Source organism: Cyrtonyx montezumae, unplaced genomic scaffold, assembly GCF_038088225.1.
Source record: "Cyrtonyx montezumae isolate F1298 unplaced genomic scaffold, pur_monq_1.0 scaffold_25, whole genome shotgun sequence".
NCBI lineage: Eukaryota > Metazoa > Chordata > Aves > Galliformes > Odontophoridae > Cyrtonyx > Cyrtonyx montezumae.
In genome coordinates this window covers 12,424,539-12,451,670 of record NW_027071992.1, presented here as the reverse complement: position 1 = coordinate 12,451,670, position 27,132 = coordinate 12,424,539, and the positions used below count along the sequence as shown (strand labels likewise).

The 27,132-nt window shown below is 38.1% G+C and overlaps 1 protein-coding gene across 1 annotated transcript in view; it reads right to left on the bottom strand.

The window, feature by feature from the left end:
* CPLANE1 (ciliogenesis and planar polarity effector complex subunit 1) overlaps window positions 1-27,132 on the bottom strand; it is a 61,639-nt gene that overhangs the window by 16,816 nt on the left and 17,691 nt on the right. The window contains exons 18-35 of the mRNA XM_065740136.1: window positions 25,089-25,306; window positions 24,581-24,745; window positions 23,612-23,750; window positions 23,057-23,166; window positions 21,749-21,910; window positions 21,491-21,599; window positions 19,892-20,198; window positions 18,520-19,456; window positions 17,246-17,403; window positions 15,658-15,794; window positions 15,328-15,395; window positions 14,243-14,325; window positions 4,876-4,944; window positions 3,928-4,114; window positions 3,048-3,335; window positions 2,074-2,814; window positions 1,175-1,341; window positions 172-298 (exon numbers count right to left, since the gene is read on the bottom strand). Coding sequence (XP_065596208.1) covers window positions 172-298; window positions 1,175-1,341; window positions 2,074-2,814; window positions 3,048-3,335; window positions 3,928-4,114; window positions 4,876-4,944; window positions 14,243-14,325; window positions 15,328-15,395; window positions 15,658-15,794; window positions 17,246-17,403; window positions 18,520-19,456; window positions 19,892-20,198; window positions 21,491-21,599; window positions 21,749-21,910; window positions 23,057-23,166; window positions 23,612-23,750; window positions 24,581-24,745; window positions 25,089-25,306 — 4,172 coding nt within the window. The remainder of the gene's footprint in view (window positions 1-171; window positions 299-1,174; window positions 1,342-2,073; window positions 2,815-3,047; window positions 3,336-3,927; window positions 4,115-4,875; window positions 4,945-14,242; window positions 14,326-15,327; window positions 15,396-15,657; window positions 15,795-17,245; window positions 17,404-18,519; window positions 19,457-19,891; window positions 20,199-21,490; window positions 21,600-21,748; window positions 21,911-23,056; window positions 23,167-23,611; window positions 23,751-24,580; window positions 24,746-25,088; window positions 25,307-27,132) is intronic.

The window sequence follows — 27,132 nt, the reverse complement described above, 5'->3', positions numbered from 1 at the left end:
GAAAAAACAAATGGAACCCTGTAATTCTTCTTCCATCATAAATCTCTTCCTTACAGTAAATACAATGTGAATGAAGAATATGTACTGTTTCCACAAGATTGTTTCAGGTTTTTTTTTTCTTTTAATACTTGAATGAAAAAAGGCAAAGAAAAGAACATTTTTCTACAATACCGTTTCTGATTCAGTGACCATCACGGCATCACTAATATTGATGATGGAATCATCTGGGCAGAAGGACACACTTCGTTTCTCCCTTTCCACTTCCTCCTTCATTTGTTTCTTATCACGCCTCTTCTGTCTGCCAACATAGTAATTATATATAAAAGAACTACTCCACAATTACAAGAATACCTACTGTTTACTGAGAAGCATTATCAGTAGAAAATATGTACTGAAACGAAGGTGCTAAAGATTAACAAAACTGCTACGTACAGATTAGTTCAAAGGATGATTTTGCCTATAAGAAATGGATCTAAAATAATTGCAAGAGATCATAAAAATATTCTACAATCAAAGTAAAATGGGTTAGTAAGATAGTCATATCAAATATTACAAACTTGATAATATTATATTTTTTGTATTTAAAAAAACCAACAACACTGCAACACAAAATGCCTGTAAGGAAACTAAGAAATACTCCAGCAAGATAGGGATTTCTGTTATCAATAAAACTTTCTTATTAACTATTTTACTAAAGAAGCTGCAATTCTCTTTAATATCTAGTGAACAGATTGTGAGGCAACAACTACAGCCTTAAGAATTTCAAGTGACAGCATCAAAACAGGTTTTGTAAACTAAGCAGTTATTTATGTACTGTTTGTTCTAAACCTTGCAGTGAACACCCAGAGCCTGTCCATCTGTCTGAGTTAAAAGCAGCATAATTAGAAGCAAGCATTCTATTCTAGATGCAATTATGCCATTATCCCTTCCTGGAAGGCACAGATCAAGTACAAGCAGGTAAAAATCAGATTTCAAAAGTCATGTATAATACAGCTAGCAAAACAAAATAACTCCTCTGCTGGAATTTTGATAGATGCTGTCTGGAGTCATTATCAGAGCCTGTATCTTAAACTGTATTAAAACAGTGCAATCGTTTCTTCCTTAAAAATACTACTACTATGATCTGCAGTGCAGTCTCTTCAAAATGAAGATGCAATCTAAAAGTTTGGCTTGCCTTTTGGTACTGTTCTGCACATCTCTTGGTTCAAATGGTTTTACATCAGTTTTTAGTAATTGGATAGGTTTAGTCTGGTCCTGCCCAGAGGAAGCACTGGTCACAGTATGATGGTGGTAGTATTGCTCAAACGCAATGACATCTTGAGGTGGAATAAGTTTTGGCACCTGAAAGTTCAGAGAGAAGATAAAAAATGAAACAGTGATAAAGCAGCGGGGGACCTGAATGAATGCAGCAGGTCCTGTTTGTATCTCAGCTATATGAATGCAGTTAATTTGTGGAGAAGGAAAATGCAGTAGCAGAATCAGACGCAATGAATAAGTATGTAAACCGTTTCCAGAAAACAACATATAAAATAAGAATTTTCTCCTCAGAACATATTTCACTACTATATGCATTTCTTACGCATCTGTTTGAGGATGAAAATAGGAAGGATAAACAAATGTTGAAATGTTTCTAGGAAAAACATGTACATTCAGCTGGAGTGGGTGAGCATAACAGATTCTGTCTGAGCAACATGTTTCAAAGTATCAGGTTCTCAGCATCCACTAGACAAAGTTTTCTTTCCAAGCCTTTTAGCATCAGATTTCTACCTTGTATGGAAAAGAATTTCTTACTGCTTTCTTTGCAGTTCTGTAAATAACTGTATTTAATTTTGTGTAAAAACAGCATTGATTACTTTTTGCAACAGAAATATCATATATTATTTTGGGTCAGTAGATTCTTTACACAATTCAGTACCAAGCCTACTTTGCATTAACACTCCAGTATAAAGGCACCTTAGTTCCAAACTCTCTTCTGGCACAACATGGAAACATTAACTAATTTTTGATGAATTAGAAATCACAATACTAAAAAAACTCTTGCAACTCAGAATAATATATTACTAAATCCAGTACCTTCTTTTGTTGAGGTAAACAGGCATGGAGCAGTGATATTCCTGTGTGCTGTAGTGTTTCTCTGCAGTCAGCCTGTTTTGTTACAGGTTTAATATGTACTGAAGTAGCAGTGATTGGCTGTCTTGTAACTGGCAGAAGTCTAGATACTGGATCATGATCCAAGTGCAGCAGAGGAATGCCACCCAGGTTGTGGGTGATCATTGTATTGTCCATTTTCATATTATCAGGGAACTGCTGATCACGTGAAATTTCTTGTGATCCACACTCACTTGAACATAAGTGTTTGGAAGGTAGCTTATGCACAGTTTCTGCCCATCTTTTCTCTTCCTCTTGCATTTGTCTTGAGATCTCAGGGTTACATCTACTCACGTTCAAATGTGCTGCAGACTTACTTTTTCTTTCTTTGTATGATGACTGATGGTTCCATAAAGAATGTGAACTCCAAGCTACTCGTAGTATTGGGGGTGGTCTTGCAAAAGCTGATGACATTTCTATTGGATGTAAAAATGCTGGCTTGCAATGATAACCTGATTCAAGTTTAAGCAAAGGAAATCCATCTGAGAAACTTGTTTTCTTTTCAATAGGGATAAACTTGGGTACTTTCTGAACATCTGCAGAAGGAGTTAGGAGGTGAAATGGTTTAATGGATGCTGAAGAATGCAAATCTTGCGGTGGCATAAATCCTGTTTCTCTGCTGTGGCTTTCTAGTAGACTTGAAGAAACACTTGCATTCTGATTATTCTAAATCAGAAAAGAAACAAAAAAAGCATTTGAAAGCACTGTGAAACAATGTTGATAAACTATATACACACATAAATGTTTGCTTTTTGCTCCTGCTTGTTTTTGTCTACAGCAATCACTACAAAAAGATTTAACACAACAGACAACATATCAGATATACAGAATATACACAGAGATACTGACATAGAGACTTTCTTTTTTTTCCTTCAAAAATGAGATATTGATATACCTACTTTCATAAGGACATAGTTGCTTTCATCTCTTGAACTATTTGTTGGTTGAAAATCTGAGCTCTTTTGATCATATTTTCCTCTATCCTCTTCAGCAGACAGTTGTGTTTTTAGGGAAGCACTTGCAGAACATGAAGGTCTTCCAGAGCCATTGACTACTGCTCTGTGCATAGGCTGGATTCCTTCTAGATGAGCAGACTGATACTGCTGTGAAGTTTGTTGCACATTCGGCAGGTTGGTAAATGTTGACTGCAATATTTGCATTAAACTCATGAAGTTGATTTGCTGTAGCTGGACACACAAACACACAAAGGTAACACTGTAAAAACAGTTCTAACAGGGATCCTAACAAAAAAAAAAAACACATCTCTAACCATATTCTAATGGTTCACTACCCTATCAATTGGAAATGTACTGTATCAATAAACAACTTCCATAAGTTTTTCAATGATGATTCATCTGTATGACTGCTTATTGAATTGGACTTGGAGATAAATCGAAAATCTTTCATCGACAGGCTTTGCTAAAGCAAAACATCTTCCTTCTTTTGTGAAGTGTTGGTAAATGTAAGCTCATAGGTAACTGTTTCAGTTCACTAACAAAAATTAATTGCTAGCACAGCTATGAAGTTATTACGGCTTCAGAATCTTTCGTTATCTATGCAATTAGAACACACTGAACTGTTTGAACCAGAACACATTCAGCCTTTTATTATTATGTCAATAATTTTCTTAAGTGTAAAAATATATTTTCACAATAGTTACCTGGAACTGGAAATCATTTTTTAAAATAATCAAATACTTAAAAATAGCAATTATCCCAATTGTATATGAAATACCATTTTATACTGTGAACACAGTTTTCAACAACAAAATGCTCTCACCTGAACTAACTTAAACATTTCATCTTGGAGCATCTGCTTGGCAGTTTCTGGTGTGTTCTGTTTCTCTTCTGTTGGGACGTTTTCCTTGCTGTTTTCCTTTTTTGCACAAATTGAAGTACTGGAGATAACACTTGATCTGCTTGACACAGCAGAAAGTGAAGGCTGATTGTGACTTACTGAAATCTCTCTGTTACTTAAGAACAGAATAAAAATAATAAAATTGCTAAAAACACTCATAGCTCAGAACACGTATAGTAGGTTGTCTTAAATCAATCCAGAAAATGTTAAAGATATCTTGATTTATCTAAAATATAATTAATTTATGAGAAAAATTTAACAATTAACACTACACAATCTTCACTGGAGAACACAAACACCTTTTTTTCCTAGTGTTTCCTAACATGCCAATGGCAAATAACAGTCAAAGCCATAAGATCTACACAGTTTTTAGTCACAGAGTGTTGGAAAGACTGGCTTTTCTGGAATTACAGAAGAGAACAACAGTGACAGGAAAAGGTCCTGTTAGTCATAAAAACCAAAAAAGTAAAAGAAAATGAAGACAAATATTATTAGCTAAAATACAAAAGATGGCACATTTACTTTCACTTAAATGATTAAATGTGCCATTACTCCCTTGGATAATTAAAAAGCATCAGAAAAAACAGAGATTACAAAACAACTAATCTAAGATGTATCAGATGATATTATTTTCCAACTAATTACACCTTATAGTAGGTGCTCTACTTTAACAAGTTTGACTCATGTCACAGACTGGAAAAAAATGCAAGAGTATGTGCTTCACAAGGTATATGGCATGCAAATGATTCAGAAAGTTTACTCAGCACTACTATACGCAGGTACAAATATTTTGCAATCAAAAGTAAAATCATGTTACTTGAGACTAAACAGAGTTTTATTTATTGGATAAAACGCTATAGTTCATCTTACCTGGCATCCTCAGAATTTTGTTCTAAAGAGAATGATTGAGAAATGTTGCTAGTAGCAACCTCCGTTATGCTTCAAAATAAAACAACAGAATGAAAAACAAGTATTGTAAAATGTTGCAGTAATTTTTATAGACACTTTGGGTTTTTATAGACACTTTGGGTTTTTTGACCACGGGGCAGTTTACTCGGCTCCTGGCCTGTTATCTGTTGATGGGATGCACCTATCTCAAAGGGGGAAACGAATCCTAGCACAGGAGCTAGTTGGACTCATTGAGAGAGCTCTAAACTAGCTGTGACAAGCTGTAATCAAGCGTGACAAAGATGGCAATGTCACTCAGGAGTCGAGGAAAACTGAGTTTAAAGGTGAACAGAAGGACAGAGTGGAGAAGATCGGGCTAGTTGAAGATCTGAATAAAGGAGCTAAGCCTGTAGTTGTCCTTCAGAAGCTTTCTTTGGATGATGTACAGAAATTTATTAAGGGTAGAGAAGATAAATCAAGGGGCTCTTGTTTTAAACCTAACAAAAACAAGGCGTCCAAATCTAATAAAGGTAAGATTATTTTTAACTGCATCGTATCTTGTACTCTCACTTTCTTCTAGATATGCTGCCCCTGGGGTTAGAAAGTAAACCTAAAAGTTTGATTGTTCACATGCTTGCTTGCTTATATGGTGATATTAGAAATCAAAGTGAAACTCATCTAAGAGCTTGTTTCTGGAAATTTTGCCCAGTGTAAGTGAAATGATTTATTTATTCTGTTGCAAGTATGTCAGGTGGGAAGTCTTAAATGGTTCCAGTCTAACTAGATACACACCCAGATGAAGTACAAACAAGTGGTATATGTGTTACCTAAACTGGTTCAAGTGTGTCTGTGTAAGTCAGTGTAGATGGATGGGTGGAAACTTACTCCTTTGACAAGCCCGAAGATTCTTATGTATCTTTAGTTATTAGACTGAAATGTGGCTTTCCTGGAGATGTTTCAGAGCAACATAGTAAGAGCAAGGTTACCAAATGCCATCTGCCTTTTACACCATAAATGCAAACTTCTGGGGAGTGTCCACACTTTAGGCTTGTTGTCAATGAACTGCCTTATATGTTCTGACTTCAGGAGAGTTTAGACACTGTTGTCTCTAGTGTCCAGTGTGTATGGCAAGAGGAAAGGAGCTAGTAAGCAGTTGGTTGATATTTTTACTCTAACGCAAAAACTATTTGTGATTTCCACAGTGTCCTCACTCCAATTCAGAGAAATAGTTTTCACTGTGTTACCTGGGGCCATTTTTAGTTATAAATATTTTAGTGCCACTGAAATATGATTTTCATAAGCATCCTTTGTTTGATTCATCCTACACTTCTTAGTAGATTGTGTAGCACATCTTTTCTAATGTTGCCTTTAGCATCACTGTTCCGTTTGTTCTTCCATCCTTTATTTCATGTAGGTTGGCATATTTTGAATTTTTTGTTTTTACTTGCTCATATTTCTTGTCCTTTATTTTTTCCATTGTTGTCCATCCCTCCCCCAAGAGAATGTCTTCTTCCAGCGTTAATGCATCATTGCTGTTCAGTTTAACACAGAGTTAGTTCACCTGTCCATTCTGTCTCAAGGACTAATTCTGCCTCAGATAAGCTAAGCATTCTGTAAGCTGGACATCTATACAATCTATACAAATGTTAATAAATTTTAAAGTAGAAACTTGTGCCTTTGTTTTGCATGTGAATAAGCCATTACTGTTGTTTGAAAAGACAAACATTTTCGTTACATTTTGCTGACAAGTTTGTAAATTTTGTAAGTTATTAAATGGAGGGAAGAAGTAGCTATGGCACAGGACTGTTAAACATGAATCATGCTGATGGGCTGCTTTGTCATTTGCCAAGAAGAAATGGTGTTTCTGTCTCTTGATCTTTCAACATTCTTTTACTGAAAGATGAGGTCTAGTCTCAGAGGAACGTTATGGAATTATTTTCAATGGGTTCTCTGTATGTTTGCAAGGGGTCTCACCTCTTTTGAACAGGTCAGAATGAACATTCTGGTTTTAACATTTGAGAATGCCTTCTATCCTGTTTTTCCTGAAATGTGTGTTGTGGGAGCTCCATGGAAGTTCTCCCTTCAGTTTTGAGATGGTGAGGTCATGTTGCCATCCTTTCTTTACAGGGTTTCAGCGAATACCTTCTGTGCTGCTTCCTTAAGCTGTACTGATCAGCTGTGTTACCAGTTTCTCTGTTAATGTACTCAGAGCAAGATTTAATTTATTAAAGCATGATACAGATATGAGGGTAAGAGATGTGAACTGCCAGTGTGAGGTAGCACCTGTGGTGCTTTGTGTGCAAAGGACTATCTTTCCAAAACAAGCACAGTTTATGTTTTAGCTTAGGACAAATGAGTGTGTGTTTTAAAGACTGGTGCAGAAACGCCATTTGGATCTTCAAATGTAATCTTTAAAAGTCTGTGTAAAAAAGCCTATTCCCACTCCCTCAATGCGTAGATTGCTATTACAGGATTTCACTATCTGTTCAACACTTCTGTAAACACAACTGTGGTTGTTCAGTATAAGTCTAGTAACCATGTTAAATTTGCTGTCACTGTGTTCTGGAATTTCAGTGCAGATTTTCTTTTTCTTCAGAGGTATTATTTGTACAGGAGCAACTAAAGATTTCATTGAACTCTGGTCATTGTCACATTGCAGAGTTGCAGCAGTGCAAGATTTTCTTTCTACTATGTCTGTCTGCCTTTTTTTTTTTTTTTTGGAGCATGTACTCACTTTAGTTTGTACTTGGGTAGTTTATAGCATTGTCAAATTCTGTGGCATTTGTGTAACACATTGTTTTATCTTTGACTTCAAGCACTACTGGAAACGGTCTGACTTATCAAGCTCAGTGATCAGTTAGGTGCTCATGTATGTAGGAGTGTCAAGAAAAAAACAACAGATGGTATTAAGAGTAATGTAGGTAATGATATAGCAGTGTTTCACAGCTGTTCTTTGCGGGCTTAAATTGGTTGTCATATGTTGCCTTAAAAGTTAATGCTGATGTTTGAAAGCATTTACAGTGATTAACTGAGAAATCTCATTCACAAGTTTGAGGTTCTTCTTTGCATAGTGTATTTATTTCAGTTGTTACATCTAGCTCCATGTCCTTCTTGGTAATGCTGTAACACCTTGTCAACTTTTTAAAACTAGACCTCACCAATCTCCTTTTATCAATTTGTAACTATGAGAACTCTGTTTCTAGCAGTAAGGAAGAATTAACTTGTAATAGTTACCACAGCAATTCATTACCTTTGGGGAATTGTTGCCACTGATAGAAGTGAATTTCTCTTGATTTTTAGCAGTTTTCAGAGGATGTGTTGTTTGTATTCTCTGCTCTTTGCCTGGATCATTCATAATCCTCTTTGGCAATCTTCCTTTCCGTCAAAAAATGCTTTTTGATTCTAAATGTGTCCTGTACTACTATAAAATCCTTCTTGAATATCTGCTGTTTTTCTGTGGGCAATGATTACTTCTGCTGTACTGTGGTATTACTCACTGTCCAGATTTTTGTCTGCCCAACTAGTCTGTCTGGGTTCCTTTTCTCAAAGCCAGAGTTGAGACTTAACTTACTGGAGACTTAACCTCTCCTTTTATTATCCACAGTACTGGAAATTACACCTCGAGCCAGTAAGATGCTGTTTTCAGCATCAGCATCATTTCATCATCAGCAGATGAAGAAAAATGATTTTGAAAGATGTGTTCAAGCAGATTGCATGGAATGATACAGGACATACTTTCCCACTAAATGTATTGCTTTGGAGATTCACATGGGCACAGGGCTAGGATCCGCAAGGATTCTGTGTGCTATGTAAAGAACATAGTGGAACACTTTTCTTTAAAGGTTGTATAAGAAAAATGTTCTTAATGTTCTTTAAGGAAAAGAGCAGTGCAAAGCATATTCTTTAAATTTGTACACTGATATTTGAAATTTCACAGCTTTAATTACAAAGCTCTTTATCACACACATAATTCAGCCCTTTGCACTGTAGTGCGTGACTGCTGAACAATAGTAGTACTTAAGTGTTTTAGAAAGACCTTTATTTTCCAAACAACTTTTTATAGTAGGGTAATTCTTATAACTTTTCTTTCTAATTTGGATGTCCCACTACCAGCAACTCACCACCTGCTGACAGCCAGCCAGTCCCTGACACACAGTCCCACAGCCGGAGCTGCAGTGGCTGATTGAGGTATAGGGCGGGTTTTCGGGAGGTTCCTGTCTCTCGGGAACCGAGTGAGAGCAGCTAGTTCCGACAGATCCCGGCAGCTCTCTCTCGCAAGAGGCTGTAGTGGCGTAGGCGTTGCCAGGGAAACGGCGGGGGATTTAAAACGGTCAGAACCCGGAAGTATCACTCAGTCCTCGTGATCAACTGCTTTGAAATCGGCACAGCCGGAGCTGCAGTGGCTGACTGAGGTACAGGGCGGGTTTTCGGGAGGTTCCAGTCTCTCCAGAACCAAGTGAGAGCGGACAGTCCCGTAGGCTGTTCTTGCGAGAGGTTAACGAGGCGTTAACGAGGCGTAGGCGTTGCCAGGGTTTCAGCGCCCTCGCCCACACCCCTCAGCTGAATAGGGCTCAAGGAGGCCAGCGAAGTGTCACTACCCACTGTTTGTTTGCTTGTGTTTTTTTTATATATATATATATTTTATAATTATTTATTTATTTTTAAGTTATTACAATTCATATCTATCTATATATTATTATAAACTATTATTTATTTATTTACTTTCAATTTTTCATTTATTTGTTTTTATTCTTTTTTGTGCCATGGTCTCTACAAGACAGAGCGCTTGCCTTAAAAAGGCTGTGGCGACCCAGACAGAAGGTCTGCCTAGAAGCGTGTGGCTACACAGGTCTCTGGTTGCAAGGAGTGCCAGAGCCTGCTACTGCTGGATGAGAGTGCTAAGCAGTTCTCCTGTGCAAGGTGTGAGCAGGTGGAAGATCTGCTTAGCATGGTGGCTGAACTAAAAGAGGAGGTTGAGAGACTGAGGGCCATCAGGGACTGTGAGCAGGAGACTGACTGGTGGAGTAGCTCCCTAGAGCGCCAGAGAGAAAGGCACCGGGGAGATCCCCCGCAGTTGGTGGTGGACTCCCTGACCTGTCCCCGTAGGGCAGAAGGGGGATATCTGAGGGATAGGGAGGGCTGACAGAGAGTCCCTGCTCGGTACCGTGGGCAATCTCCCCCTCTGCCTCCCCAGTGTCCCCAGATACCCCTAAGCAATAGATTAGCAGCATTGGATGTTGAAGATAAGGGGTGAAGTGCAGGAAGATTCCTGCAGGAGGTCACCAATGGCAAGGCAGTCAACTCCGTGCATTGAGACTGCTACTACTAAGAAAGAAAGGAAGGTGATCGTAGTGGGTGGCTCCCTTCTAAAGGGAACTGAGGGCCCCATTTGCAGACCAGACCCAAACCGCAGGGAAGTGTGCTGTCTCCCTGGGGCTCGGATCAGGGACATTGCTAGAAGACTCCCGGACTTGATACATCCCACCGACTACTACCCGTTACTCGTAGTTCAGGCAGACTGCAATGAAATATCTCAGAGAAGTCTGCGAACTATGAAGAGAGATTTCAGGGGATTAGGGTGATTAGTTCAAGGGGTGGGAGCACAAGTGGTGTTTGCTTCCATACCTTCTGGGGCGGTGAAGGACACAGAAAGGGCTAGGAAAACACAGGTGATGAATAATTGGCTGAGAGGTTGGTGTAGAGACAGACACTTTGGGTTTTTTGACCACGGGGCAGTTTACTCGGCTCCTGGCCTGTTATCTGTTGATGGGATGCACCTATCTCAAAGGGCGAAACGAATCCTAGCACAGGAGCTAGCTGGACTCATTGAGAGAGCTTTAAACTAGCTGTGACGGAGGAAGGGGATAAAACAGGGCTCACCAGTAAAGAGCCTAAGGAGGCTGTGCTGGAGAAAAGGGCGAGGCAGATGTCTCAGCTGAAGTGCATCTATACCAATGCACGCAGCATGGGCAATAAACAAGAAGAGCTTGAAGCCATTGTGAGGCAGGCTAACTATGACCTTGTGGCTATTACAGAAACATGGTGGGACCTCTCCCATGACTGGAATACTGGGATTGATGGCTACAAGCTCTTCAGAAGGGATAGACAGGGAAGAAAGGGTGGTGGCATAGCTCTCTATATCAAAGAGTGTTTTGATGTTGAAGAGCTTGAGGTTGGAAATGATAAAGTAGAGTCCCTATGGATAAGGATCAGGGGGATAGACTTTAGGAGTGACATTGTGGTGGGGGTCTGTTACAGACCACCTAGTCAGGATGAAGAAATAGACAAGGTGTTCTATAAACAACTCGTAGATGCTGCACGATGGCCAGCACTCGTTCTCATGCGGGACTTCAACTTCCCTGACATATGCTGGAAATATAATACTGCGCAGAGGAAGCAGTCCTGGAGATTTCTAGAATGTGTGGATGATTGCTTCCTGACACAGCTGGTGCAAGAGCCTACCAGGGGAGATGCCTTGCTAGGCCTACTTTTCACTAACAGGGAAGGACTGGTGGGAGATGTGAAGGTTGGAGATTGTCTTGGCCAGAGTGACCATGAAATGGTGGAGTTTGCTATTGTGGGTGACGTCAAGAGGGTGACTAGCAAAACTACTACCTTGGACTTCCGGAGGGCAGACTTTGACCTGTTCAGGACACTTGTTGCAAGGGTCCCTTGGGACTTGCTCCTGAGGGGCAAAGGGGTCCAGGAAGCCTGGATGCTCCTCAAGATGGAAATCTTAAAGGCACAGGAGCAGGCTGTCCTGGAGTCCCGTAAGTCGAGCCAAAGGAGAAAAAGACCAGTGTGGATGAACCGGGAACTTTTGTTGAGACTCCGAGAGAAAAGAAGAGTCTATGTCCTCTGGAAGATGGGACAGACTGCTTGGGGAGACTACAGAGAACTGGCCAAGATTTACAGGCAGAAAGTTAGAAATGCTAAAGCCCAGCTTGAACTTAGACTGGCTACTGCTGTAAAGGAGAACAGGAAACCCTTTTACAAATATATTAACAGCGAGAGAAAAACTAAGGAAAATTTCCCTGCCTCGTCGAGTAAAGGAGAGAATGTAACCAGAGATGATAAGGAAAAGGCTGAGGTTCTCAATGCTTTCTTCACATCTGTCTTTAATAGACAGAGCAGTTGTCCACAGGGTACTTGCCCTGACCTGGAAGTCCGGGACGGGGCGCATAATGCACCCCCTGTGATCCAGGCAGAGATGGTCAGAGATCTTCTCCTCCATCTGAACTGCCACAAGTCCATGGGACCAGATGGGATCCACCCAAGGGTGCTGAGGGAGCTGGCAGAGGTGATTGCCGAGCCACTTTCTGCCATCTATCAGCATTCCTGGTTATCTGGAGAGGTCCCACAAGATTGGGGAGTCACATCGGCAAGCCTCATCTACAAGAAAGGCTGTAAGGAAGACCCGGGGAACTACAGGCCTGTCAGCCTGACCTCGGTATCAGGGAAAGTTATGGAGCAGATGATCTTGAGGGAGATCACACGACACGTCCATGGCAACAAGGGGATCAGACCCAGCCAGCACGGGTTCACCAAAGGCAGGTCGTGCTTCTCCAACCTCATCTCCTTCTATGACTGGGTGACCAAACAGGTAGATGAGGGAAAGGCTGTTGATGTAGTCTACCTGGACTTCAGCAAGGCCTTTGACATGGTCTCCCACAGTATTCTCCTGAGGAAACTGGCAGCCCGTGGTGTGGACAGGTTCACTCTTCTCTGGGTGGAGAACTGGCTGGAGGGCCATGCCCAGAGGGTAGTGGTGAATGGAGTTAAGTCCAGCTGGCGTCCTGTTATGAGTGGTGTCCCCCAAGGGTCAGTTTTGGGGCCCATCTTGTTTAATATCTTTATTGATGACCTAGATGAGGGAATTGAGTGTACCCTCAGTAAGTTTGCAGATGACACCAAGTTGGGAGGATGTGTCAATCTGCCTGAGGGTAGGGAGGCCCTTCAGAGGGATTTGGATAGGCTGAACAGCTGGGCTGAGCTCAATGGGATGAGGTTTAATAAGACCAAGTGCCGGGTCCTGCACTTTGGCCACAATAACCCCATGCAATGCTATAGGCTTGGGGCAGAATAGCTTGAAGAATGTATAGAGGAAAAGGACCTGGGGCTGTTGGTTGATGCTCGGCTTAACATGAGCCGGCAGTGTGCCCAGGTGGCCAAGAAGGCCAACAGCATCCTGGCCTGTATTAGAAATAGTGTAGCCAGCAGGAGCAGGGAGGTGATCATCCCCCTGTACTCAGCTCTGGTACGGCCGCACCTCGAGTACTGTGTTCAGTTTTGGGCCCCTCACTACAAGAAGGACATTGAGGCCCTGGAGCGTGTTCAGAGAAGGGCAACAAAACTGGTGAGGGGTCTGGAGCACAAGTCTTATGAGGAGCGGCTGAGGGAGCTGGGATTGTTTAGTCTGGAGAAGAGGAGGCTCAGAGGAGACCTTATTGCACTCTACCACTTCCTGAAGGGGGGTTGTGGTGAGGAGGGGGTGGGCCTCTTCTCCCTGATAAATAATGACAGGATGAGAGGGAATGGCCACAAGTTGCGCTGGGGAAGATTTAGATTAGATCTGAGGAAACATTTTTTCTCTGAAAGAGTGGTCAGGCAGTGGAATGGCCTGCCTAGGGAACTAGGGAACTATCAGAACTATACTGATCTGCATTGCTTTGATTATTGTATTACGCTGCAATTTGAGCTGGCAAATACTGACAATGCTTTGTCTCCCTAGCAATCAGTAACTGAATCAAACAAAAGCATGCAAAGAATTCTGTCTGTTTACAACAGCAGGCAAAAAAAGCCTGATCTGAGCAGTTAAAAGAAGAGAAAATACAATAAGCAATACAGTTAATATGATCCCAATGTAAATTACTTGAATTTAAGTCGTGTAAAACATCTCCCTCCCTCCCTCCAAGATAATGAATTTATGACCTATAATCATTTTCATCTCTTTCTTCTTAACTGTTGTTAAACAGCTAAATTTCCCCCTGGAATTTATCTGAAGATACTGCTCCAATTTCAGAGATGGAAGAAGAATTTTCTATCTGAAAGACTTCCCAGTTATTCTCCAGTTACATACTTCAACAAGAAAGAAAATACTAGCCCTTACCAAAAACCACACCTCTATTATCTGTTCATTACTAAACCAACCATTCATCCACGCAGCACCTCGTGTATGTGAAGTGCCTATTCATGTGGAATAGAACATGACTGAAATTTTGTTCCAGTCTATGAGTTTGTTGCTACAAACAGTAAGAACCCATTCAGATTTAACTGAATACCATAATTAGAACTATTTAAAATGTTTTTAAACAAAGTCAAAGGTGAATTAAAATAAAAGGTCTCTTACACATTCGGTTCAGCCTTTCTTTCCTTTGCTTTTTTCATTTCTTGGTCTTCTTGTGAATCATCTACAACTGTATTGGAGATGTGCTGCAATATAAAAAGATGTGTTTGAACTTGTAAATTTTATATTCCCCTTCTTCTTGTATAAATTATTATTATACTAGCCCAAGTCAAACATATTTTTCATTAATTATTAAGTTCATTATTATTTTTTTCTATTTTCAAATTTGCATCCATATACAGTACCCCGAAAATGAATTCTGCTAATCTCACACTTCCTGTTAAGGATGAAAGCGGTGAAACAAACTTTATTTATACAAGCTACTCAGAAACTAAGAAACTGAAACAAATCCAGGACCTCACACATGCCACAGATTCACTGTAGTAATATGCAGTAATACACAGTGGGAAGCTGAAGATCACAATTCTTTTACTGGTTCTAATTCTATTAACAGCACTGAATCCAGAGTACTACAGGAGTACTAAACTTCTTCATAATAGTCCTTAGCCAATTTCAAAGACCTGTCTCTGAAGATAATGCATGAGAACACAGCTTATTTACAGATCAAAAATGACTCATCAGACCTCAACAAATAATGCATCTTTATACATTTAATTTAAAAGCAGGTAAGCAAGCAATCAAACAACTTACAAGAGTCATTCATTACTGAGTCACCCTGAGACAGTGTCCAGTCAGCACACGTTTTTTAGGAAATAAGTTGTTAATGCAGCTAGCTATTGTAAACAAAATAGCTATAAAATTCTATTCACCAGAAGACCATTTGTTGTTGACATTTTTTTTTAGTCTACATAAGTTTTCTACATATCTGTGCGTACACAATAGTATATATTTATACAGAGTGTTACACAACTTGTTATGCAACATAATTATATATCTGTGTACATAGGCAGAAACACTAAGTTTTATAAACCCTGGAGCAGTTCAGAAAAGTGTTTAGAGAAGACCTCACTTCACTACTGTTTAAATACTTACGATTTTTATTATTGATTTAAGTAGGGAAAAAATTTCACCAAGACCTCAATTTCTTAATTACACTAAGAAATTCTCTATGCAAGATTGTAACTTGCCTTTCCAGGCTTGATCTTGACAGAACTAGTGGAGCCCTTTGGAGTTTCAAATGGTTCCTCAAAAAACTCTACAAAAACAAACAAAATTATTCTAACTCAAAGCTATACAACATACAGCACTGTTACCTGTTTTACGTCAGCTGGTTCACATTAATCCACTTTTTCCCTGGGAAAAAAACAGGACTGAGACATCACCCAGTAAATTCTTAAGTTTGTGCTATTACTACTGATGTGGCATGCAAGGAATATATAATAATACTTTGGCAAAGCTCACATTTGCTATGTTTGCTATGTCAGACAACAACAAAAGAGTACAGCATAAAATCAAACCTTCACTCTGTGATGTTATATCTGACTCCTCCTGAAGAAATGTCTGCGCTTTATTAAGATCTTCAGACACATGAGGCAGAAAACAATCTCCATATTTAACTTCCTTCATATCAATATATTTTGATTTTGTAGACAATCTGATCATTGGAATTAAAAAAAAGATTTAACAATAAAAATAACTTAAGTATTTGACTTAATTTAAATATACTGTCACTCTCAGATTGCAAGCTAAAGTTTAACTGCACAACAAACACTGCTGCGGTATAATCATATAAACTTTCTCTATGAATTTCACTTAATCTGAGATAAATACTAGTTTTTGGAATAGTGGCAACATTGTACTGACATTAATGAGACAGTCTTTCAGATGGTCTTCAGAAAAATGTAAACAAATATGACCCACCAAAAAGAAAATGGAAGGCATAAACTGCACCATGACTTCAAAAATAATCTAAGAATTTCCCTCACAGAAACTTCCTTTATTATAAAAAATAAAATAAAATTCATAGGAAACACACACCAGTGTCTTCAAATACTAGTACCAGAATACAAAATCTTCACCTCTAAAAGTTTTTAAGATATTAAGATATATATTATATAAATATATACAATATATATTATATATATATACGATATAAATATTAACATATTTACTCCCTTTTCCACCTTTTTTTCTGACACACATATATCAACATAACTAGATTAAGGATCCAGGGCAAAAATGAAAGAAACAACAAAAAAGTCAGCAAAAAACAACAAGCACTGAGAACTATCATGCCAGCATAAGAAAAGAATGAAGGCTCTCTCTCTTACTGTATAGGCTTTGTTATTTGAGAAAACTATATTTATAAAATCAAAAATCGAAACCCCTTTTCCACATCTCTAAGTGTGTAAACAATTATGTACATTTCATCTCACATGAGACAACAGCCTTGTTGACTACCTAGATATGTGTCTAGGGAAGGAAGACACTTAGTCTCATTTTTCTATCTTAAGAGCAATTACAGAAGTTCTATAGAGTGAAGTCTTGTTAACAAGTTATATGACAGTATTCAAGACTTCACCTTAGAACAGCACTAGTGCTTGATAATGTTTAAAGAGTAAAGTTTTTTTCTAAATGTTATGACCAATAAAAGGAGCACAGAACAGAATCACCGAAGACATTAAGTTCTTCTGAATATTTCTTATAAAAGATTTGGTCGTGGATTTGAGAAGGACTGACACAATCCTGTGATACTATGAGGTACAAAATTTTGGATTATCTTTTACAAAACTGCAACTACATCACAGTATTAAAGATCGTCTTAACATTTCCACCAAAATTAGTAACTTATGTACAAATAGAATGAATATAATAGCTAATTATTCTCTTTTAGGAATAAATTCAAGTGATGTAATAGACTACATGTAGCCATTATATTTCAGTATGAGTTTGAATTTAAATTCAAAATTTACCACATATATATATATTATACATACATACACACACATATGTAACATGTAATAACAACAGAACTGTTCATCTTGTTAGGTTGATCAACTAGGGAACGGCAAACAACTGGAGTTCTCAGATTAAAAAAATAATTACCCAAAGCTGTTTTCACAAAGGTTGTCATAGACTTTTACGTTATGGACATCAGCTGGAGGATTTGCTGAAGTGTCTTCATCTACTCTAGATTCTTTCTTGGTCCTAGGCTGTGCTTCTGATGGAGATGAAAACTCTTTCAGACACTGATTGCTTGGATTCTATTAATAATTAAAAAATACACCAGTTTTAGAAAAAAATACTCAAGACTTAAAAAAAAAAATACTATTTCATACAGTATGCTTATGCTTATGTTCATACAGTTCTCTCTGTAATGGAAATTCTGGATTTACGGTTAACTATGGAGTCTGAGTTTTGCCCTTTTGCATTAATAAACAAATGGTCCATTGAATGATGTAAAAGAACTGTGAAATAACAGATGTTTCAAGATTCCTTTGTCACTGATGTAACAATATTCTCCACTGAAAGATACACAATAATATTTGGTTTCAGCACCAGTAAAACAGACCTACCCTACATTATCACTGTATGAAAGGCAAAAGCCTTATGTAATCATGCATAGTTAGAAGCACACTTAGTACTCTGGCAGTAAGTTTTAACTAAAATAAATATGGCACTTGTAAGAAAATAGAACGTGGAAACCTTACACAAGTCAAAATCTCTCTTGATCTGTAAGAAAAGACTGTAAAAAACAAAAAAACAAACAAAAAAACCCCTATAACCCTCTCCATCCAAAGGATTGAATGTAGCCTTTTCTAAAGAAGATTAATGACCTGCCACCCCCAATATAAGATAAAGTTAACACTGTACCTGGTTCATCTGGCAAATCTCCTTTACTACATTTTCCCCATCTTTATCAGTGTTAGTTGGAAATTCAATATTGACTTTTCATAAATTCACATCTAGCTTTAGACAAAATGCATTTGTACTTTCCTCTAAGGACAAACAAACTTGCACTCAAGTTTCCTTTGATAAACCATTCTTTAATTATTTGTCTTGCTTTTCCAATATTCTGTCACCGATTCTGGCTTTCTTCAAATAGAAACAGACACAGTGATATAACTTCTAAGCATTTGCTCAAATACTGCAATAACAAGATTAATGGTTATATGACTTCTAGAAGAGGATTTTTATCTACAACTGAAGTTTTCTCAGAATTCTGGTATTTGTGGAAAATATCTGTTTTCCAAGTAACTCCTCACTTAAAGATTATTGATCAATGCTCAATTTCTTACAGAGAATAAAACGATGAGGCAAAAGATGTGTACAATTTTGTTTGCTGGCATAAATTCATACTTATTCCATCCCTTTCTTACCTTAAATATTACACTCCCTGCTTGAGATCTCTCTCTCCACAACTGTTCTAAGAGCCATAAGGAAGTAAGGACAGCAGCTGCTGATGTCTTCACATGTATCGTTGGAAGACTTTCTTCTATGGAATCTTGCTTCTTGGAACCACACAGCAGTCTCTTATCAGACCATCTAATCATCCACTCAAGTAATCTTGCAATACTGCTAAATTTACCCCTCAGTTCTATTGATAGTTCTTCTCCCGGTACAGTATCAGGAAAATGAACAGTTTTGTACACGTGTTTAGAAGTTGCCAGAGTTTGCAGTGAACAGGAAGTATGTTTAGGAACAGTCTGGCTTGCTGATGCAACAGCTACCCCTTGACTGTCACTCTGAGATCTGTAAATTGACTTGTGTTTCAAACCAAATAATCCTTCTTTAAGTTCTTTGATTGAGTTATGCAAAGAAGGTCCTGTTGACTGCACAGTGGACTGTACAATGTTTGGATTTTCCAAAACATTTATGTTTACACTATGGACAGAAACTGTTTCAGGATTGTTGGATGCCGGGGTGACCTTATAGCAAGACCCTGCTCTAAATACACTTCGGCTTCTTGTTTTGGCTTGTCGACGTTTTAGTGTTGTATGAATATCAAAAAAGAGAGAGTTTAATTCATGCTTTCGAAGAAGTCCAGAAAAGCTGGTAAGAAATGGAATTCCAGAGTCACTGTATTTTATCAGATCTCTCTCAAGAACATAGCTCAAAAAGAGCTCTAAGAAATTAACATATTCTTCATCGTCACGTTCAAATTCCCACGCACCAACTACAGGCAAATTACACTGATTCAGTGTGTCCCTTCTATATGCTTTCTCCGTATGTTTTGTTTTCCAAGTAAGAGGTTTTGTCTTGCAGGTAGCATTTTTGCTACCGATTTCTCCTTGTCTCTGATATTCATTTTCCTTGCTGGACAAGAAATGAAGAGTTAACACCAAAATCAACAGTAAGGAGATTTACACAGAACACAAATAAATGGACCATTACTTCCTCTTCTTTCTCTTCTGTTAAAAATAGGAAACTGACAAAAAGAAACTTACACTAGTGCAATGTTAAGGTGGCAAATTAAAAATCAAACATAAAATCCATAGTTCTTGGAAAGAAAGGACTCAGAAATATCGTATGTGCATGTGTGATGTAATAATAATTTACATTTCAAGAACAGTATCAGTCACTTTCTGTGACTTTTCCTATCAGTAATTCTGAGATCTGACAAAATTTGTAGTTTTTCATTTAATAAATTACTCAAAGTTACAATTATCATATATGATGAAAAGGTTACTTGAACAGTCAGACAACTATATACTTTTTCTTAAGAGTTTTTTGCTGCCACCTTTTTCATACCTTTGAGGTAGAGGTGTTTGAACTCTTGTTTCTTCACCAGTGAAAGCATCAGAAATTGTATCTACTGTTTCAGCATCACTATGCAATTGAGGACTCCCAAGATCAGTAAGTGTGCTTCTGCTTATACTAGTGCCTAGTGAGACTCTGTCATAATACTGTTCCTCCTGATAATCTGCTCCTTCTTCTGCAGGCTCCCAAACATTAATTTCTATAGGGCCTATATTCCTTATTACAAGTCTCAAGTTCTTCATTCTAGCTTTTTCCATAGCCTGTATGACAACAGACATATTTTCTTCACTTTCTGAACCTGCTCAAGGAAAGAAAAACAAGAAATTTTAAATGCAAATTTCTCAATTTTGATTTACTGTTTCAAACTGAGACACATATAAATTTCACATCACTACTAACTGTAGCCATTTAAAAAAGTGATAGCAAATACGATAAAGTCAGTAAAACCATTAACTTGGAAGTCATTATGTGCTGTCATTGGCATAGACATATTATAAATAAAATAATGAATTTGACACAAAATCCTCTTAAAATTGTCTGAATGAAAACTGTAATTGTTTTACAAGAGGCATGAAAGAAGAATCACAGAATTATAGTGATGGTGTGGGACCTCTGGAGATCATCTAATCCAACCCCCACCTAAAGCAGTTTCACTAGAGTAGATTTCACTGGAAAGCATCCAGGTGGATTCTCTGGAGGAGAATTCACCACCTCTCTTGGCAGCTTATTCCAGCTTTCTGTCACCCTCAAAGTGAGTTCTTCCTCATATTCAGACAGAACTTCCTCTGTTCCAGCTTGTGCCCACTACCCCTTGTTTTGTTGCTGGGCACCACCAAAAAGAACCTGACCCCTTCTTCCAGACATCCACACCAAGCTCAACAGTCCCTTTAGCATCTCCTCATAACAGAGATGCTCCAGGCCCCCAATAATCTTTGTAGCACTCTGCTGGACTCCATCCAGTAGCCTCCTCTCTTTCTTGAGCTCTTTCTGCGGAGCCCAGAAATGAACAAAGTATTTCAGATGTGGCTTCAAAAGGGCAGTATAGAGGAGGAGAATCACCTCCTTAACCTGCTTATCATGTTCTTTTTAATGCATCCCAAGATACCACTGAACTTCCTGGTCACAAGGGCACAGTGTTGGTTCATGGCCAACCTGCTGTCCACCAGGACCCTTAAATCCTTTTCTGAAAAGATCCTTTCCAGCAGGCCAGCTGGAACCTGTACTGATGTGCACAGTTATTCCTCCCGAAGTGGAGGAAAAAACTTAACCTTGTTATAACTCATGAGATTCCATTCCACCACACTCTCCAACCTATACAGGTCTCAGTGAATGACAGCACAGATTTCTGGAGAATCATCCACTTCAGCCTGCTTTGTATCACAAACCTGCTGAGGTGGATTCTATCCCTTCATGCAATCATGTCAAACAAGACCATGCCCAGTACTGATCTCAGTAGAACACCTTTAGCTACAGGTCTCCAACTAGACTCAGCAATGTTGAACACAACCCTCTGAGATTACAACAAGTCGTTAACTACCAAGATAAAGAAGAACATTCTTTTAATATTTCTTGAGGAAGGATACATGTTACCTTGAACTGTACAATGTCTGAGTCGCTGCTGAAGACCATTATATTTATCTCTTAGTGGAACCCGTACATCTTCAGGATTAGGAAAAGCTTTAACAAAAATTTCTGCCACCTGAACAAAACGAAGTTTCTTTTAAAGTAACTAACAGAGAATTTCCAACAGAACTTACACCATAAGAAAGCCTAATCAGTAGCATTTACAAGGGAAAAAGCATTTGTGATAACATCCACTCCTTCTGTCCTAGCTTTAATTTCTTCTACCTTTTTAATTGGTGGCAGTTCTCCAAGCAGGCTCAGAATTACATCTTGAATTAATTCTTCAACATTCATGAACCTGCAGAAAGGAAGCATTCTGCAAGCCCATTCTGCTGCATTCAGACAACACTCAACTGTGGAAGTATCATATTCGTTCTTCTTAAGATCCTAAAAAAAACACGCAAGTATATCAACACAAATTTAAACAAACAATATATTTCTATTAAGTTATTCACACTCTGCAAACTGCAGTGACTCTTTCCTGGATAATACTATCACTAACAATCAACTAACATAATCACTAATCAACTAACATAACTTTCATAGAGAAATGCATACAAGCAGGAAGCAGTTTAAAATTGTAGTGGACCACAATTTATATTAAAAAACACAAGACACCTTTAAAAAATAAATAAATTCATATTGTGCTGAAGACCAATTTTCAATCCATTTGGAGTAATAATTAAAAATTTGGTTAGAGTAACTGTAGTTGATTAAAAACACTAAATTACTACTGTAGGTAGTAAATCATTTTTCTGTAACTTAAGGTGGTAGTAACTTTTTCCTTGGGAGCAAGATATTAAAGCAAGTTTTTACAATGAATCAGTTTATTTTCAATCTGTCTCTGGTTTCTATCTATTTTGTCACTACTGCAAGAAAAAAAGTATTCTACTATTTGAAAGAGAGCCATCCTATTGATTCAGTGCTTGATTTTTCTGCTGAAGGCAATTCTTTTATTTATTTTAAAAAGAAAGTAAACTGCCGATGACAGCTGAGTTGCTAAGAGATACAACAGAAACTTACATCCATATTATTATAGTATATATGCAAATGTTTTAATGTCAGTAGCTTCCTTCTTTTTTTCCTTAATCTCAGAAAGAAGTTTTCATATTTTACATTATTCTGAACACCAAGACGTGGCCTCTATCATAAAACTTGCTTCATGCACAGAAAGATTGTATGTCAAATACACATTGATCAGAACCCCTCAAAATAAGTTAACTACGGCAGAAAAGTAAATTTAAAAAATACTTTAACTAGACAGCAAGTGTACAAACCACTGTGCTTCTGGCAGTGTTTATCTTCTGTTACCTGAATAGCAACCAAAAGTCTTTCAGAAAAAACAAAAAAGTTTTAGTTCACACATACAATACTATTCTGCAGTAAGTACTTACTGCACATTGTAACTTCATGTTAATTTTGTCCTTCTTTGCAAGTAAGAGTCCTCACAGAAATTTATAGCGAATCTGTAGTATTCTTCTTACAAGTGTATGCAATCAAAATCTATCCCTACTACATTAATAATGTAACCACCTTATGCTTGTTTGCATTTTCCCTTGCAGCTTGGTACCGCCTGCAACTGTCAGATAATCTTTCACGAACGTGAAACATCCAACACAATGCACAAAGCTCTCTGAACCAACCTACAAAAAAAATATACAATGTGGTGAGACTTTAAATAAAAGAGCCTGACATTTTCAGCTAGAAGAAAGAAATTTATTCTAACAGTAATACTCTAGAGGTTTTTGTTTGTTTGTTTGTTTTTTTACATTCATCAGATTTGTACCATAAAATCACAGAATGGCTTACTTTGGAAGGGACCTTCAAGACTGTCTAGTTTCAACCCCCCTGTTACATGCAGGGTTGCCAATCACTACATCAGGCACTAGATCCTCCACAGATAGAGGATGACACAATCTAGCACTGGAACTTTTGGATTCAGTGTTCTGTTAATCAGCAAAAATTAAAGCTAGAAAGAAAATGTTCTTCTGCACACACTGCAATATAATTCTGATTTGAGTTTCTGTGCACCTGTGGAACTTGCATTCTTTCCTCACCTATAAATTAATCATTTTATTCCATACAGACCTAAAATTTTACAGGAAATATCATCAAGTTGATGGTCACCGGAAGATGCAGATGAACAGAATGCAGTATGGAAATAGCAGTAACGAAGCAAAGTCTCTGGGAACGGGCTCAGTGAAGGAAGAGATCCTTTCATTCGAATCTATAGACAGTGAATGCAAACAATCAGTTATTTTGATATGATTTGCCAATTACTATATGTATTGATATGTGCATCAACAAAAGTTCTTTGTACATCAAAATGGATATGTTAAAAATTTTAATGCATCACTTCTAAATGTACAGCCTTTGCAAATACTGTCAAAATCAGTAAAGTTCCCTTAAGCTTGCTTTCCTTTTTCTTCAAATCACAAGTCTGAAAATTCAATTAAACTATTATATTTAGTGTGAGCTATGGCAAACAAAATACTCTTCTTTGCATGGTAATTCAGAAGTACAGTGAGATACAAGCAAAAATGTATCCCTCGTGTTTCAGCTGCTACTTCAGATCAGTTTCCATTGCTAACTTTAGGCCTCCATGTAACCATGAAATTAATAAAACTATTTATTTGTCTATTCCTAATGTAGCTTTTTACTTGAATGCAGGTGCAGAGAGGTTGAAGTAAGACAGTCACACACATCCTTCTGTAGTGAGTCAACCTGCCACTCACAGTAATCTAAAAATGCCTGACTTGATACACCAAAAACTGACCAATATATTCTAAGCTTGGTTCTACACAAACAAAACACACTTGAGTAAAGCAAAAATTAGTGAGCTCTGTGCTTTGTGAAGTAAAATCACTTTACCTGAGGTAAGTACCATGCTCTCTGTTACATACTCAACCCTAAAGTGATCTGAAAAACATTTTCAGGTAGCAGCTGTTAATTCCCTTTAAAATCAGCATGTTCCTTTCAAATGGAAAAATAGACAAGTTTGTACTTTACCAAGAAAGGACAGAAAGCAGACAATTAATTGCTAAATTAAATGCTTACTTTTTGCATGATTTTTCTTCCCCACTTCAGCTGTGAAATATACCACTGTGCTGCAGGACAGGAGCAACAAGCGGCCCGGAAGAGCAAGATAATTCGCTGAAGAACTCCTGATACTTTCTGACGATTTTCTCTCTCGGTTTTTAAAATAATGTCATTGCAGTCTTCCTGAAAAACAGAAAATTCAAGCCAAAGAAAAGGCCAAATATTAGAAAGAATGTATTATCAAAAAGAATTATAGGTAACGTGACCTAAATATCATTTTTATTCCTAAGAGTACATACATCCCTACATTCCTCCTAACAGCAAAAATTCCTTATGGGGAAAAAAAACAACAACAAAAAAACAGCACAGGAAAGGCACATGAACTTTCTTACCATTATTTAAGTAAATGAATAGACAGGGAAAAACATTAGACAGAAAAACAAGCTGGAAGGAACAAAAATATAGATGATTATCTCATAAATACATTCAAATACGGAACAAAGAAATTTTTATCAGATATACTCACTTCACTGAGAGAAGCTGGCTGAGGACAGTATAATGGTGGTGCTGGAAGATAAAGCCCATCTGGAATTAAACCATAAAATTTTCTACTAAGATCCTTCGCAGAATCTATCAAAAGCTGAAATGTCTCTGAGAGAATATCGGCATCTGCCATAACAGCAGCTTTCAGTAGTTCCTGTATTGAACTATAAAGGACATCTGCATCTTCCTCTTCAACTGGATCTATAAAATATTAATCACAGAAATCAATAAATGAATTGACTCATTACACAGCATTTCTTCTAAAATTACATAGCTCTATTTTCAGAATTCATGTACATTTATTATAGCATATATATATCACCTACTTGCATATGACTTTTCTCACTTGAAAAAAGTATTGAATTGTGGATTTTACTGTTTGCCAAGTTAAGGAAGAAGCTATTGCCTCTCAATAGAGAAGAAAACTTTTCAGACATGTATTTGCCTGGAATAAATTCAAGACTGCTCACATAAACCAGGCACAAGCTGCACGTCTTGTTACTAACAATCAGTAAAGCATAATGATAAAGGAAATACATAGCAGGAACTTAAACATGCATCAGTATTGGGCTCCTAAAATTTGTATAATATCACACTATTCTACTTCAATTTCTCTTCCTCCAGCTTTTTTTGAAATACATGTTGCGAAGTCTCCCTATGCCCTGTCCTATGTACAGACTGTTATATACAACATGTGTGTTTGTCCATGAAGCAAAGATTATTTAAAATGAGAGTAAAAGAAGAATATTGACAGTGTTAGCAACACTGCTCAGGTAAAGAGTAATTAATAGCCACTCTGGACAGAATTTGAAAAAGGTTTTCCAAACACACACACAAGAGATCAGAGATCATGACAGTAAACTATCTGTAAAACTTACCTAGCTAAATGGAGGATTTTAGCAATAAAGTGTTAAATTAGGTTACGTGATAAAAACTTCATTGACCATGCACGCAATGGACCAGAGAGAGCAAGAGTAGGTGTGAGAGCCTGAATAATACCCGGACTACCAAGACCAGTCTACTCACAGGACTGTCACAAGAAAAATAAAATAGATAAACCAGTAAAATCTTGTCTCCATGTGTTCACAGAGACACGCATGTTCACTATGTAATAAGAAAAACTTAGAAACACACACCATCATCCCAAGGCATCAAATTCATCAAGGTGAGCCAATCACAAAACCATGACACTCTCTTAAGTACCTTTTGAACAGACAGTCATCGCTTTGAAGAGGGAAAAGCCACACAATAGGATGCAGAAAAGTAATCTCTGGGACTGTCCAGGGCTCATTACAGGGTCCTTACAAAAAAAATTGAAGGCATGGCATTGAGTTGTGCCAGCCTCACCACTGCTGGGCCCTGTCAACAGGTGCCCATTTTCCTGAAGGAGAGACACTACCCTGTGTGTCAGTGTGTAGGAGTTCAGGAAACAGCAGGAGCAGTGGGACCACTGTCCACTGTGCCAGCAATAGGAGCAAGTGAGGCTATGTGAGTAGTAAGTCAGGCTGACAAGTAGGCAAAATGCTGCGAGCTTGGAGTGTGTGTAACTCACTTTTGACACAATCAAAACCACAGAAGTTGGCAGCTACTACAGGGACTAGGGAGGTCCTGGTCAACTGCTAGAGAGACAAACTGGGAGACCTACTTGTTTTGGTGGTAAATGAGGGCAAGACAAGGTGACTGGATACTGGACAGACAAAGTAAGTCATGATCTGCAGCCAGAGAAGCAGTGAGTGTGCTGGTGCACACGAGTCTAAGCATGTGACCACAGGAGAAGATGGCTACTGCTAGGGCCTGAAGAGCTGTCTGAGTTCTCCATATGTGTCTCTAAGGGCTAAGGACATGGGAAGACAGATGACCCCAGATCAGCTGACTTCCAGCAAGGTGCAGCCTGTGTGCAGGGAGACAAGGATATCTTTAGGTGAGTCTAGCTAGTAGGTCCAAAGCTAGCTACTGGAGGTATCCACCTTGTACAGAAACTTGTGCATATATGACCTTCATCCTGAGGAGCAAGAGGCAGAAACAGG